This window comes from Rhinatrema bivittatum, chromosome 1 (assembly GCF_901001135.1).
Source record: "Rhinatrema bivittatum chromosome 1, aRhiBiv1.1, whole genome shotgun sequence".
Lineage (NCBI taxonomy): Eukaryota > Metazoa > Chordata > Amphibia > Gymnophiona > Rhinatrematidae > Rhinatrema > Rhinatrema bivittatum.
In genome coordinates this window covers 736,663,811-736,680,385 of record NC_042615.1, presented here as the reverse complement: position 1 = coordinate 736,680,385, position 16,575 = coordinate 736,663,811, and the positions used below count along the sequence as shown (strand labels likewise).

The 16,575-nt window shown below is 40.0% G+C and overlaps 1 protein-coding gene across 2 annotated transcripts in view; it reads left to right on the top strand.

Annotated features, from left to right (window-relative positions):
* The window catches only part of PARP8 (poly(ADP-ribose) polymerase family member 8), a 451,712-nt gene extending 438,810 nt beyond the window's left edge, over nucleotides 1–12,902 (top strand). For both annotated transcript variants that reach the window (XM_029577668.1, XM_029577676.1), the window contains exon 27: nucleotides 9,631–12,902. In XM_029577668.1, the coding sequence (XP_029433528.1) occupies nucleotides 9,631–9,733 (103 nt within the window). In that variant the 3' untranslated portion in view covers nucleotides 9,734–12,902. The remainder of the gene's footprint in view (nucleotides 1–9,630) is intronic.
* The last annotated feature ends 3,673 nt before the right edge of the window (nucleotides 12,903–16,575 follow it).

Genomic DNA, 16,575 nt, shown 5'->3' with positions numbered 1-16,575 from the left:
ATTTTGTTTTCCATCTTCCTAATCTCAGGTTTTGAATTCCTTTTTGAGTTTTTTTTTTCCTTTAAAATACACAAGTATATCAGAGGCTCAGTGTATGTAAAACCAAAGAAATGGTGTTTCTCATCCAGAGGACATGGGTGGAATGTAAGGAGTTCTGGAGAGGAGTGAGTTCTCATCCATTCCAGGATAAAGGAGAGAAGGAGTGAAAAGGAGATTATTTGGACCTATTAGTAGGTTCCTTATCATCTCAGGGAAATTCAAGGAGAAGAGATGTGCTTATCAAGTACTGTGAAGAGATGAAAGAGGAAGAACTTCAGAAGAGGTAGGAATGTTTGGATGTGTCTATGATTTCAATTTGATTAAAAAGACATCCCCCTATTAATTGGGAGGGAGGTCATAAACGGCCCTAACATTGATTGGAGAAGGCAAGAGAAATTGGGTTTATTAATTGGACTTTAAATTGAACTACCAATATATTAATTAAAAGAAGAGAGGTCACAAATCTACTTAATGAACTGAAATTGTATCATCATTTATCGAAACCATTAAAGCTGTAAACTTCATTAATTTCATCACTTGCCAATAAAAGTTATGTTGGAAACCATTCAATGCTTCCAGTGTGATCATTGCTGCTGTGATCATTATTGCTTTTTACAATAAATTTTAAATTGGGATTTGAGTAATTGCAATGCCCAGGGCCTAGAAGAGTATTCTCCCCCTCACTCAGGGAATCATGGATACTCAGATAACGTAACAGCTTGGGAAGGCTTTAACTGAAAAGATTGTTTGAGGTGTGGTTCCTGGGGCACTTTATCCAGTGCTAATATAAGCATTTTATCCAGTGCTACTATAAGAAGTTGCCTTTCTGGTTGAGACTGAGGATCCATCAAGCCCAGCATCCTGTTTCCAACAATGGCCAATTCAGGTTACAAGTACCTGATAGGTATCCAAACATTAAAAAGATCCCATGTTACTGATGCCAGTAATAATCAGAGGCTGTTCCCTAAGTCAACATGATAAAAAGCATTTAATAGAGTTCTCCCCCAGGAACTTATCCAAACCTTTTTGAACCTAGCTACACTGACTGCCTTAACCACATCCTCTGGAAATGAATTCCAGAGCTTAATTGTGCATAGAGTGAAAAATATTTTTCTCCAGTTTGTTTTAAATGTGCTACTTTCTAACCTCTAGACTACCTCCTAGTCCTTGTATTATCTGAAAGAGTAAATAACCGAATCACTTTTACCCATTCAAGTCCTTTCAAGATTTTATAGACCTCTATTATATCCCCCCCTCAGCCATCTTGACTCCAAGCTGAACAGCCCTAATCTCTTTAGCCTTTCTTCATAAGGACACCAGCATAACTCTCTGCTTCTACGGCAGGAGAGACAGACTGATACTTCACACATATCTAGCATAGCTCTCTGCTTCAACGGCAGGGGAGAAAGTCAGATACTTCACTTTCAATGCATATTCAGCATAACTCTCTGCTTCAACGGCAGGGGGAATGAAGAAAAGTAGATCTATATACAGACAACAACCAACAAGGTCTGAATTATTTAGTCTGGTAAACAAATAAGCATGGGTATAGCTTGCTTATTGCGGCGGTTACTACCCCTAACTAATTAAGGGGGGTCATTTATCAAAATGCAATAAGGTGTTTTCGCATGCGTTAAGGGCTTATCGCATGCGATAGGCCCTTACCGTGTGCAAAAACGTGTTTAACACATGTGATAGCACCATATCGTATGGTGCGATGCAAATTCAGAAAATGGGAGGAGTTAGGGGCAGAGAGTGGGCTGGGTTAGCCTGTCTGTGAAGAGCTATCGCACAGCCATAATGCCAATTTTAACTACACCTCTTTGAATTGCGTTAGGCTGTGCGATAGCTGCCGTGACGTTAGGTTTCATTGCCCTTTGTGATGTCTCCTGTAAGGCCTATTTCAGCTGAATGAGAGAGAGAGAGAGAGAGAGAGAGAGATACTGGCCATAATATCATGGCCCATAGGTAGGTATTTGTATCCCTATAGTAGGCCCACCTAGTAACTCGAGGTGGGGTTTAGGTAAGAGTGTAGGGGGTTAGGGGCCCTTTGAGATACTACGTGACACCTACGAACAGAAGTCTCTTGTGAAGATTTGATGGCCTTCGGAGTGAGGAAACTCACTCCAAGATGAGATTTGGGGTGAGTTTCCTCACTCCGTAGGTCATCAAATCTTCATGAGACCTGTTCGTAGGTGTACATAGAATGTCAAAGTGGCCCCTAACCCCCTACACTCTTACCTAAACCCCACCTGGAGTTACTAGGTGGGCCTACTATAGGGATACAAATACCTACCTATGGGCCATGATATTATGGCCAGTATCTATCTCTCTCTCTCTCTCTCTCTCTCACTCTCTCTCTCTCTCTCAACAATGGTCCCCCAGTGGTTGAATGCAGGAAATACAACAGGTCTGGCAGAATCTGAAAATGGTATATTAGCATAAAACACACCCCTTTTGCTATCGCATGTGGTACTTACCACATTTTGATAAATCCAAGCATAAGCTAGATATTTCACTTAGAGGCAGTTCCAACACTGCTCTCTACATTAATGGTGGGGGTGGAAGGGAAATAGAATCAAAAGGTTACTAAGAGCGAAAAGTAACAGATAAGTATGAGAAAAAAAATGTGCAAAACTTGCTGGGCAGACTGGATGGGCCGTTTGGTCTTCTTCTGCCGTCATTTGTATGTTTCTATGTTTTCTATGTTCCATGCCCATTATCATTTTGGTCACCCTTCTCTGAACCTTCTCCAGGTGTTACAAGCAGATCTGTTACCATAATCACTTAACACAGTATTTACTAAAAGGACAATAAATAAAGCATTTCTGCAGGTAAAAGTGTTTTACCTGCAGAAATGGGGACTTTGATCATTTCCCACCTTCAATGTGGAGAAAAATATACATGTTCTACAACACACATATTTTTTTCCACATTTTGAAGAGGGGTCCCTGGGGCTAGTGAGAGGGCAAGAAAACGAACAACCTGCATAGTTATGGTTTGATTATTGGTGCAAACCCTGTAGGTAAAAATTACCCACAAGGTTTGTACCAACATGGGAATTTTAATTTTTGTCCGTCCCCCCCCCCCCCCTTTCAAGTGCTTATCATCCTTTAATAAATACTTTGTTAACATCAGTATTCTAATGCATGTTACTACACATTTTTAATACACTTTAGTAAATAGGAGTCACATTAACTTAGTAAATAATAGCAGATAAGGACCTTTTCTACCATTCAATGTGCCCAATTTAGATTTTTCCCTTTTGCTTTTTTTACCACCATAGGTAGAAATGGGAGCTTTTCATGGCTTAGGAATGTGCCAGAGAACAGATAACTCTGGACTCTGGCCATTTTTCAGGCAAACTTTTTATTATTGTCACAAAAGTAACAGAGAAAAAGTTGCTTGCTTCAGTAGTAATAAAACATAAGCATTAGCAATTATGCATACATAGTTTTGACGTAATACCTGCTTCTTACACTTCTCTGGGGCCTTCTCCTTCCCTCCTGGGCCTGGCTAGTTATCCCCCACCTATGAGAAAAACCCTGGGACCAAAATTACCTACTGGTGTATGTTTTACGGTGGACCAGACCAGATACCTGGAGCCAGTTCCTTAAGGTGTTTTGGGGCTGTCTTATGTACACTCCTTCACACACCCTCCCCCTCAGCTCAACCTTCATTGGTTAAGCTCCTGCCTGTACCAGGGAGGCCTCCATGTAAAGAAAATTGGCATTTACCTTCTCCTTCTCAGTGCTGTTTCACACTTTGGACCTTAGATTCCTGCTAACAAAGGCTAATAGGTGATCCAGGCTATCTTTCTTATATACTAGGACTGCTCCTAAGCCCCCTTCCAAGACTTCTGTTTGAAGTCTGGGCTTCCTCAAAACTGGTTCTGAGCACTAGACCTTCTTTAGATTGTGGAAGGCCTCGCTGGGCACATATAAAGTTATTGGGATTCCCCTCCTCCACCTAATCTGAGGGAGGACAAATATTGACTCTTGAAAGATGTGGGGAGCTTACTCTAATTCAGAGCCTTCACTCACGCCAGTCCATAATGCTGGGAATATTCTTTTTCTCTTTCCAGGTTCATCTACTGGGCTTAGGTGTCTTGGGGGTTTCATATCATATAAGTCCAGGTTTTCTAATGAGAAGAGTTCCTGAAATTACCCTTTGTTATTGTCCCATTAGCCTTGAGCTAGTTCTCTATTTATTTATTTAAAATATTTTCTATACTGTGGTTTAGTAATGCACCATCACAACTGTTTACAGAGAGGCACGTAAATTTATATTTGGTTAAAATCTTACTAACAAAGTGTTAAAACATTTATCGGTAACATGTTTTCATAATATAAGGTATATGATGTGTGATCTGGATCTTGTCCTTTTATATGATTAATAGGAAAAACCATACAAGAATTGTACTTTATACTGCAGATCTCTTAAATTAGTCTATAATAATGAGTAAAAATAATAAAATATACAAGTACGCTACTAGGTGACTTTTGCTGTGTGTAGATGTTCTTTTGCTTGTTCATTTATACTTCTTATTCTCCATTCTCACTGTAAAATGCTTTTTTGAAAAGCCATGTTTTTAAACTTTTTTTAAAGAGTTTTAAATCTCTCTGTAATCTTGTTTTGAGTGGCAATGAGTTCCATAATGCTGGTCCGGCTAATGATAGGGCTCGCTCTCTAACTTGGGTCAGTTTTGCTGTCTTGACCAAGGGGATGGTTAGTAGAGCTTTATTAGCTGATCTAAGACTTCTCTGTGGGACGTGTAAGCATAGTGCTGTGTTTATCCAGTCCGCTTTTTCTTCGTTGATCAGATTGTGAATTTTGCAAAGTGTTTTATATTGCACTCTTTGTTCTGTCGGCAGCCAGTGTAATTCGGCAAGTGTTTGAGTGATTTCGTCTCTTTTGCTTTTACCAGTAAGTATTCTGGCAGCAGAGTTTTGTAAAATTTGTAGAGGTCTTATTGTTGAATACGGTAGTCCCAGGAATAGTGTGTTACAGTAGTCTGTGCTAGTGAATATAAGTGCTTGTAGAACTGTTCGGAAGTGCGCTTGGGTTAATAGGGGTTTAAGCCTCCTGAGGACCATAAGTTTGGCGTAGCCTTCTCTAACTTTTTGTGATATGTGTTGCTTAAGGCTGAGTTCTGTGTCAATTATTACTCCTAGGTTTCGAGCTTTCTCGGTTAGCTCCAATTCTTGATCGTTTTTAAGTTTGATGGGGTTTTGAATTACCTCAGTTTTTAAGTTCTAGGTGTATAAATTCATTTTTTTCGATGTTAATTACTAGTTCCATTTGGTTTAGTAATTGCTTAATTATATTTAGGTACATCATTGCTAGGTTTAATGTCTTATCGATTGTTTCCTCTACGGGTAATAGTTGAATGTCATCAGCATATATGTAGTGTATGATACCTAGTCCAGCCAGGAGGTGGCATAGAGGCAGCATGTAGATATTAAATAGTGTCGCCGAGAGTGTGGATCCCTGGGGTACTCCTCTAGGGTCCTAAAGTGTAGATAATCCCTTCCCAGTATAATAGCATAGGGGATAACAATAAATTGTATCTTAACTTGTCCAGCGGGAGTTTTCAACACAACCTGACTAGTCGAGTATTGTCACTGGCACTATTTTCTCATAATCAATCTGACTTCTTTTGACTAGTTACCTCTGAATGAGCGTTTTTATAATTCCGAAGTCTTCCTAGACCCGAGTTGAGTTATCCAGTTCCACTAGAATCACAAAAGGTGAAAGCCTCAAATGAGGTATGTTCATCAAGTTGCAAGACTGAGGGGACATCAAATTGTCACTGAACAGTTTGAATCCTACATAGTAACAGTCCTTGGCAAAATTACCTTTCTCTCCACAGTTAAATCAGAGTGACAGGACTGGGTCTTTAGACTGGGGTAAAGGATCGGACCTTTCCTACTTTGAAGCCCGCTGTAAGGGGTCTTACATTCATACTGTGGCCTCTGGGATCCTGCGAGGGTTGCCTTTCTAGCATTCACGGTTGTTCTGGCATCCACTGGGCCTAGTGAAAGATGTCAGCTGCTACAAAGGTGGTCTCAGGGGTGAGATCTGGGTGCCAACATACCCATTTTCACATAGGCCAGTTTAGCCCATCCAGAAACTGGTCTAGGAGAACTAGCTTGGCTACTTGAAGGCTTGTTTTCCCTTCTGGCTCCAACCACTTCCAACAGACATCCTTTAGCCAATAGAAAAGGCTCTGTGCACTTTTGCTGGACTGAAGGGTTCCCCACCAGAACTGTTGCCAATATACCTCCCATGTGTACCCAGCGTTTTCAAAAATGACTGCCTTGACCTCTGCATAGCAGGCTCTTCCATTAGGGTTGGCAGCCTTCCTGCTGCTATAAGCAGATTACCCAGATAAATGGTCCATGTGGCTTCTGGCCAACCTGCTAACCGAGCAGTTCTCTCAAAGTTCTTTAAGAAACAGTTGGGATCCTCTCCTGCCGTTATTTTATATATCACTGGGGAAGGTGGAGCTCCCAGGTTATGGTAGCTTGGACAGCATGGACCATCTGTGTCAGTGCTTTTTGTTGCTGATAATTGTTCTTGTAGGACTTTAATCACTGGCTGCAGTTGCAGCTGGCTTTTTCTGAGGTTCTGTACCAATTGCTCCATTTTGACTTACTGGGCACTGGACACACAGAGGCTTTCTTGGAGGCCTTCTTCTGTTTAGGTGTACCCACAAAAAAAAAAAAAATCTTTCCCTTTCCCAGGGGAAAAAAAAGGAATAAAAATGACTCTGCTCTGTCCAACTTTGACTTAATTCCCTGACTACCTGGGCAGGGCTAGCCCTTTTAACCCACTCTACATAACTTCTAAGCTGCTGCAGCAAGTTCCTGCCCCCCTAAAACAAATTTCTCTTTTTTTCTGCTGCTGGTGTGGGTCCCTGTTTGTGCAGCTACTTAGAACAGGATCATCCCACTGCTGACACATTTTGTAAATCTGTGGGAGCAGTCTGTGGCTTGGGAATGTGCCAGGAAACAGAGGACTCTTTACTCCAGCTGTTCTTCAGACAAACTTTTTATTATTTTCACAAAAGTGATAGAGAAAAGTCTGCTTACCTCAGCAGTAATAAATCACAAGTGATAGCAGTTACATATATACAGTTTTAACAGACCCTGCCTACTACGCCTCTCTGGGGCTTCCCCCTTCCCTTCTGGGCCTGGCTAGTTAATCCCCTGCTATGGAAAATGCCCTGGGATCAGGATTTCCTACTGGTATGTTTTATGCTAGATCAGCCAAGATACCTGGAACTGGTCTCTTAAGGTGCTCTGGGGTTGTCTTATATACACTCCTTCACACAAGTATACAAATTCTCAAAACTAAATCGACACCTGCACCCTTCAGATCTCCCACCAGACTCAACAACCCTGCATCTACCAGTACCCCACACCCCCACACCCTCCATCTGTCCCAAGCATGTCCAAACACTGCCACTGCAATAGCCTTTACCACCAGTGCCAGAAGGCCTCCCCAGTCTTTGTCATCTTTCACTTTGATTCTCAGAAGGCCAACTCCAGGTGACCCTGTATTCCAGTGGTTCTCAACTTTTTTTCCATCATGACACATCTGACAGATGAGGCTCATGTGCGTAATACATTGCACACTACATTTAATAGCTATATTAAAAACAAAATCCTGGATATTATTTTATTGTTGAAAATGATGCAGGAGAAAGATAACATATTCTTTACATTTTGGTAACCGCTTGTAAAATATCATTATTAAATTGTATTGTTTCACAAAATCTTAATCTTACCGCTTCAGTGAGAATTCTGGGACTGATATGTACATGCAGCACAGTTTTTTGATACAGACAAACTCTCATGCATTTCACTGTCAACTTCAGGAAGTTCTGACCTCTTCTAGAGTTTATTCAGAGCAGGGTTAGGAAATATCCCCTTTCAACTCACCATACAAAACATATATTCAAATTCTGGTATCCCTTCAGTAATAGTACTTCAAAATCCTTTCCCTGCCAGATACTTTGTGAAATAAAATGAAAACCTGCTAAAAAAAAAAAAATTAGAAATTATATAGCATACCAGCCATATCATAAGAGCACTAACACCCAGGTCTTAAACAGCAACAACCTTACCTATGAAAAGGCAATACTGCAAATATAGAACACAATAAACTTTCTATTGGAAAAACAAAGCAAGCAGACTGCTGTAGATCCCTACACAGAATCTACATTCTAGTTAGCAGAATCCCTCACTTCTGTCAAACATGCAGAATGCAGACTGACCCTTATCTGATCCAAAATGACCCCAAGACTTTGTATTTCAGAAAGTACTGGAAGCAAAAATCCATCATTGCAAATTGAATCATCCGAGCCCTCTAAAAGACGTTGCCCCACCTAGGAAGGATAAGTTTTAAAGCTGCACGTGCGCACTTATATATGTATGTATATGGGTGTGTGTAAAGTAGATGTAGTATTTTATAACCTGCACAGATACCATATGCACAGGTTCTAAAATACGACTATATAAGTACACAAAAATGCTTGCATATGAAAAAACCACATGCAGCACAAGTTTGGACTTAACCAGCTAAGTAGCACCACATATCCGGATAAATTCTGATTTATCCAGCTAAGAAGCAGCAAAGCTACTACTTAGCCAGTTAAGTCTGAAAAGCACTACTTGTCCATCTGAGCAGTACTTGTCAGACATACCCAGTTAAATGTTGCTACTTAGCCGGATAAGTCTGAACTCGTCAAAGTAGTGGGAAAGGCACTACTTAGCCGGATAAGTCAAATTTAGCCAGATAAGTGTATGCAAATGGGGATTTTCAACATGTGTGCGTCAATGAAATAACCAGTTTTACTAATTAATCTACCAGTTCACTTAGTCCATCTGTAGTTCATGGCCTGAAATTCTTCCATTTCACCCAGACCCCCCACCCAGTCATTTTTTCACATTTTTTTATGTTTATGCTCACTTACTCCGAATATTGAGCAGGGGTAAATATACACAAGGAAGATGCCATATTTACATGTGTAAATAGCTTATAAAATACCAACTTACTCGTGTAAATGTTGTCTCCTCCCCAGAACACCCCTAGCCCACTCCGTTTTTATACATGTAAATGTACTCGCGGACCCTGATATATGTGTGATTGTTGAGGTTTCTAAAATAGCATAGACTCGCTTATATGTTATATTTTATATGTGTAAGTGCTATTTTTTATGCTGACATCCTTTGAAGATTCACTTTAAAGCATCTTAGTTTTTTTTAGTATTCATAAAATGGCCATTATTAGTTAACCAGTCCTTCATCTGGGTGAGGGACTCCTGGAAAACATTTTCAGGAAACAGTCTGCATAATTCAAAGGGAAACTAGAGCTGGATGCTGGATATCTTCAGCATACATAAAGTAGCACACATCCAGTGTGCTTTAGCTTAGTAATCGTCTCAGGAAAATAACTAATATTCAGTAGTATTCAAGTTTATTTAAGTATATGCTACATACTTAGTATTCACCATTTCTAAAATTGTAAAAATACTTCTGTATATAAATTAAAGTGACTCTCTTTTTTCTTTCCTCTTAATTTTAGCTATGAAGATGGCCAAGTTGGAGACACAAGTATAAATACACAGGAACCAGGCATAAATAAAGAAATTCTTCGTGTCATTGGTAACCAAACGGCTACTGGTTGAACAGAACACTCATTGAACTGGTGAAATCTAAATGTCTTCCTCAGTTTCAAAGCTGGATTTTGAGCTGAAGAAGATGAAAAAATGAATATCTTAACATTATTCTCTTTAGTGACACAAAATTAACCCTTTGAATACTTTTTTAACTTAGTGTTTCTAACCTCATTTAAATACCTAAAATGGTGCAAGAAGTATAAGAAACTTCAAAGTTCTATATTGCTGTTTAAAATGTAATAGCACTTGAACAGAAATTATGATTGTTCTAAATAAAAGGCCTAAGGTTTTTAGCTAGTACTTTTGTATAAAAATCTTTAGTCAGTATTCTGATAGGTAGTCATTTTAAAGTTAATATGAGTTGCATGCAAATGGAAAAATAAAGATTAATCAATAAATTGTAAGCTATACCTTTTATTGGGCTAACTTATTGCAGCTGTGACTAGCTTTTGAGAGCTATGTTCTCTTCATTAGGTCCGAGCAGAATTAAGTTACAGATATTGCCTGAAAATGCAAGTAAATTAAACATTGCATTACAGTAGTGATGTGGTGGAATTTGTTTATATAGTTTCAAAGAGTTAAAAAGCATTACAAGTATTTTGAGGGGCTTATCCCTGTTTGAGGTCCCCTTTTAAAATCCCCCGATTTACACAATAGAAGCAGAATTTGCATGCACATGCGCACACCCAGTTAAAATATGGCACACATGTGCACATGGCCAGGCTATTGTATAACTAGTGTGTCTATTTTATAAAATGGCCACGTACCCGGGCGCAGGCCGATATATGCATGCAAATGTGTGCACACGTGCCGGTTTGAAAGTTACTGTCACAGTGTTTTACCCCCCTGACCTAAATACATCTATGGGAATGCCTCTTTTTAACCCGCTAAAAGTATGTGCACTATAGAAGCCCGCACATATGTTTAGCTGGGAGGACAACAATTTTCAAACAGACCAGTTAACGCAGGTAAGTGGCTTTGAAAATTGCCCTCATGGAAGGTAATTTCCATCAGCCTGTGGATGTCTAAACTTTGCAGGTACAAAATAGTCGCACTTTAGCTCAAAGTTTCAAAACAGACTTAAGCGCATAAATCATCTTCGAAAATCTGCAGATGTCCCCATTACATATGTCCATATATGAACAGAAAATTGTAACTGCTTCCAAGCAGATGTAACTTTCTGCATGTATATTTATGGGTATACCTTTGAAAATAAAAAATATGTATAAGTGCTTCCCCTACCCCATCTCCACTCCCTGGAATGCCTACCAAGAGTACATGCATAATTGAGTTATACATGTACTTTTTCTTGCACAACCCCCTGGATAATTTTCAAAAGCTGATGCACATGCATAAACCAGGATTTATGTATGTAAATCCTTTTGAAAATTACCCCATGGTGTTTAAAAAATGTAACTCTGTTATTGGAAGTAGTCTATTTCAAATGAACTAAGAGTTATAGAATTGTTAAACATTCTCTTCTCCTTGATTCCTAATCTTAAAAATGTCATCATTATACCAGTACCAGCTATGTCCTTAATATCATCTCCAAGAAAAGTGCATGTTTATTGAAAACACACAGAAAAATCGTACTGCAGTGCAAAGAGAGGACAACCGCAGAACAAAATACTTCTTGTAATAACTTATAACTGAGAGCCAGAACACCTAAAAAAAATCATAAGAAATAAAGTGGTACATTTTAAAATCCTGGTATGCACCAAAATTGGGAGATGTGTTTGCATGGAGGACATTTACGTGTCCACCTAAATGTATAAAGTAGGGGGATGTGCGCGCATGTGTCAATGCGCACATATCTCACATTGGAGAAAAAAGGGGCAGGGAATGGGTGTTCCAGGGCGTGGCCAAGGAATGTACATGCAAGTACCTACACGCGCTCAGGTCCGGTGCTGTGTGAGCTTACTTCTGCTATGGAGGAGGTGTAAGTTTAAAAAAAAAAACAAAAACAAGCATCTGTGAGAGGTTTGAGGGGTCTGGGATAACTGGGAGAAGTGCAGGCTAAAGAACCAGAGTGGTTTTGAGGATTTAGCATTCCCACTTGCAAAACTGGGTGTGCACATGCACGTGCCTAGGCTGTTTTATAACATACATGCATATGTTGTGATATATATCCAGCTAAGTAGCGCTGTGGTGACATATCCAGCTAATTAGAGCTGTTTAAGACTTATCTAGCTAAGTAAGATAGCCAGATAAGTAAAAGAAAAGCTTTACATAACTATATAACTATATAACTATATAACTAGCCTTTGAAGACTTATCTGGCAATCTTATTTATCCACATAAGTGGCAGACATCTGCTATGTGTGTGCATTTGTAGTCCTAAGTGTAATCATTTACAGGAGGAAATGTAACTCGCATATTTTCCTTAGCACTAGCTGGATTTTACGCGTGCAAAATATCAAATTTTATAACATGCGTGCGTGAAGGAAATTACCAGTTTTGCAATTACTCCACCAGTTTGCCCAGTCTATCTCTAGGTCATCAAGATCCCCGTGTTCCTTCAGACTGCACTTCCTCCACTTTATCTAGACCCCGCACAAGGTCAGGATTTCCCTATAAAGAATTTTATTCTAATTACACCTGTTAATTAGCAGGTGTGAATATACGCAGGTAACAGCCATATGCACATCGCGTTCGCAGGTTTTAAAATAGCAATTTATATGCATAAATGTTGGCCCTGCCCCGGAACACCTCTGGCCTGCCCCTCACCACCCCTTTATTATAAAAGCAAACTTATTCTCACACCATTATTTATTTTATTTATTTATTTATTTGCAGATTTTTCTATACCAACATTCATTTAGTGAAAAACATCTCATCGGTTTACATTTAAACAAGAAGGATAGCAACAGTACATTACAAGTACAATTATAGATGATACAAGATGATATTAAACAACGGTAAATATGATATTAAGCAACGGTATATTACAAGTACAATTATAGCGGATACAAGATGATATTAAACAAACTAGTAATTAAGTAATCAAGGCGTGAACTATCATACCCTTAATTGTAGCAATTAAGGGTATAATAGTTATAGTAATACAGGCTATTAAACAGACAAGTAATTAATTATACTTGTATGTTTAAGGTTTATAAAATAGCACTTGTGCGAATATGCGGTACCTGGCGCGCACACATGTATGCCCGATTTTAGAACATAAGAACTTAAGAAATTGCAATGCTGGGTCAGACCAAGGGTCCATCAAGCCAAGCATCTGTTTCCAACAGAGGCCAAAACCAGGCCACAAGAACCTGGCAATTACCCAAACACTAAGAAGATCCCATGCTACTGATGCAATTAATAGCAGTGGCTATTCCCTAAGTAAACTTGATTAATAGCCGTTAATGGACTTCTCCTCCAAAACATATCCAAACCTTTTTTGAACCCAGCTACACTAACTGCACTAACCACATCCTCTGGCAACAAATTCCAGAGCTTTATTGTGCGTTGAGTGAAAAAGAATTTTCTCCGATTAGTCTTAAATGTGCTATTTGCTAACTTCATGGAATGCCCCCTAGTCCTTCTATTATTCGAAAGTGAAAATAACCGAATCACATCTACTCGTTCAAGACCTCTCATGATCTTAAAGACCTCTCTCATATCCCCCTTCAGCTGTCTCTTCTACAAGCTGAACAGCCCTAACCTCTTCAGCCTTTCCTCATAGGGGAGCTGTGCACCTTGCGCGCGCCAAGCCACGCTGTGTTCCCCTATTCCCTCCCCTCTAACCTAACCTTCCCACCCCTTCCCCTAACCTTTCCCCCCCTAGCCCTACTCTAACCCCCTCCCCCCGACCTTTGTCAAACCCTTTGCGTCTGCCTGGAGGCAGGTGCAGGTTGCGCGCGCTGGCAGCCTACCGGCACGTGATCCTCTGACACAGCAGCAATGGCCGCTGTGTCAGAGGCCTCTTTTCCCAACCCTCCCCCGGACCGCCCCTCCCCGCCCACACCCCGCCCCCTCCCTGCCCCTTTAGTAAAGCCTCAGACTTAAACGTGTCCCGGGGCTTTACACGCATCGCCGGGCCTTTATAAAATAAATCCGGCCCCTTGTGTGCACATTGGCATGTCCCTTTCTTACATGCACAAAGTTACTTGCAGACCCTGATTTACACGTGTGAGTTGTAGTTTTGAAAATAGCATGTATTGGTGTATGTTATATTTTATGATAATTTTTATGGAGGTCATTTTTAAAGGAGTCACACATGTAAATGTAACATACTACCATAGCAATTTTAAAAAGCCATTTACATGCATAAAGGTTAATTTAAAAAGCCCTACACGTGCCAAAGCCGGGAGATTCGCGCGAGCTCAGGTTGGTGTGCACCGCGTGGATTTTAAGAAGCACTTAAGTACGTGCATATTTCCCGATATGTACACAAATCGTAAAGCCAAAAAAAGGGGCAAGGCATGGGTGGGGTCTGGGCAGACCGTGGGCAGGACATAGGAATTCCTGGAAGTTATCTTGAAATATATGCATAAATATTTATGCGCACAAGCATGAACCAGGATCTCCTACTGCTTACCTTTACTTCTGCTGTGGATGGCATGTGAGTATTAAAAGAAAAAAAACTAGGCGAGTCGTTGTTTTTTTAAAGGTCGGGGTTAAAAGGGAGGCTACATAACAGGGTGGGGGGGGGGTTAGGAAGTCCGGTATGTTAACTGACCGAACTAAGAATGAAGTTGTAAAAAGGGCTCTTTCATCGGCGTGCATTATTTTTAAAATGGCCCCCATTTACATGGTGAGCCAACATTTGCGCGTATTTGCATGCGGCCATATAAAATAGCGCGCACATATATGTACATACAGCTGATTTTATAACATAGGCATTTATACGCGGGTATGTTATAAAATTACTGTGTCCATGGACGTGAGCCAGCATACACACGTACATATACGCCCACACGGCTGTTTCAGATTACATCATAAAGTGCACTTACACATGAATATCATATGGACAATTAAATGGCATATATTGTAGTAATTTTCAAAAGCCCATTTACATCGGTAAAGTGCATTGACACGTAAAACCCATTTTTAAGCATGTTAATGCTTTTTAAAATCAGGCATATGCACACAGTGTTTGAACATTCACTTGATAGCTACTACTGCTAGATGATGAATCACTGAAAGAAATAGTACTGCTACTACCTACCGGTTCTGTGGCTTCACCAAGTTCACACAGTGCAGTATACACAAGAGAGCTTACAATCTAGTTAAGACACATACTGGCCGATACAGTAAAAACCACAGGACAGCCAGTGCTCTGAGGTGAGCGCCCGCTCTCCCGAGTGCCCAGGCCACTCTCCTGGGCGCATGATCGAGTATTTATATGAGGGCCCACGGTAAAAGGATACTAGTGCGTCCCTAGCGCCTCCTTTTTGACAGAAGCGGTGGCTGTCAGCGGGTTTGACAGTTGACGCTCAATTTTACTGGCATTGGTTCTCGAACCCGCTGACAGCCATGGGTTCGGAAAATGGACGCTGGCTAAATTGAGCATCCGCCTTCCAACCCGCGGACAGATTTTACATTTTTTTATTTTAAATTTAACATTTTTTTAAATTTTGGGGCCTCCGATTTAATATCGCTTTGGGCAGGCGTTAATTTCTGAAAGTAAAATGTGCGGCTTTGCTGCACATTTTACTTTCTGTATCATGCGGGAAAAACTAATAGGCCCATCAATATGCGTTTGCATGTTGCGGGCTCTATTAGTTTCAGGGGGTTTGCCGCGCGTTTTCGACACGCTATTACCCCTTACTGTATAAGGGGTAAAAATAGCGCGTCAAAAACGTACGGCCAAATCGGGGCTAAAGGTGCGCTCGGCCGAGCACACCATACTGAATTGGCCCGATACTGTATATAGAAGAAACAAGAGCCTTGGGGAATTTAATTATAAAAAATGGTTACAGAAACAACAAGGCTGTTATCCGGAAGCTTCACAGTTTAAGATTTAAAAGCACCCTACTTTCCTAGTTCTCTTTCTGGCAGCCATCTAATCTGAAGCAAAATGGAGCAACGCGTGAGCTTCAAAGAAGAAAATAGCACAGCACCATGCAATATACCATGCTGAAAACTGTGCCAGCACATATCAAAGGACCCTACAATTATCCCAATGGGAAAGGCATTCAGCAAACGAGGATCACATACTTTCTTATTTATTAATGTAGTATATATTATCAAATGTAGAAAATGTAATGAAGGTTGCTAGATCTCTGAAATGTGTCAGAAGTTAAAAACCATAATAACCCTTCACTAATGCAAGGTAACACTGGGGAGGGAAGGGGAAAAGGAGCAGTTTTCCAAGGCAGACCATTGAATTAATTTCAATTCATTTCATTGCATATTTCCATTTTGCCTCAGAGCCCAGGAACCCATCAAAGTGGATTATAACATTCAGCAAAAAAAAAGAGATAAATGTATAAACAACCTCATAAAACTAACGCCATAAACATTCATAAAAATTTGAACTTCTTAAAAAAATTAAATCAACTATTATAACTTTTAAATGCTAAATTAAGCCTTTCTTCTGTGTCTCCAACAATAAAATTACAAATATAAGAGCAATGCTCCATGTAATGCCAAAATAATTCTCTGCATAATAACATCATACTAAACAACTGAGCTGAACTCTGTTAAGCTCTAACAGGCTAATTTTAAAACGAGTGTACGTGTGTCCGTTCATGTGCATATTGATATACGAGGGGCGATACACTGCAGTTTTAAATCATGCATGCATTTGCACGCATATGTTTTAAAATACACCTCCCGCACATAAGTATGCACCTAATCTTAACAGATTGCTTGAGAAAACTTACCTTGCATATCTTTCCTAG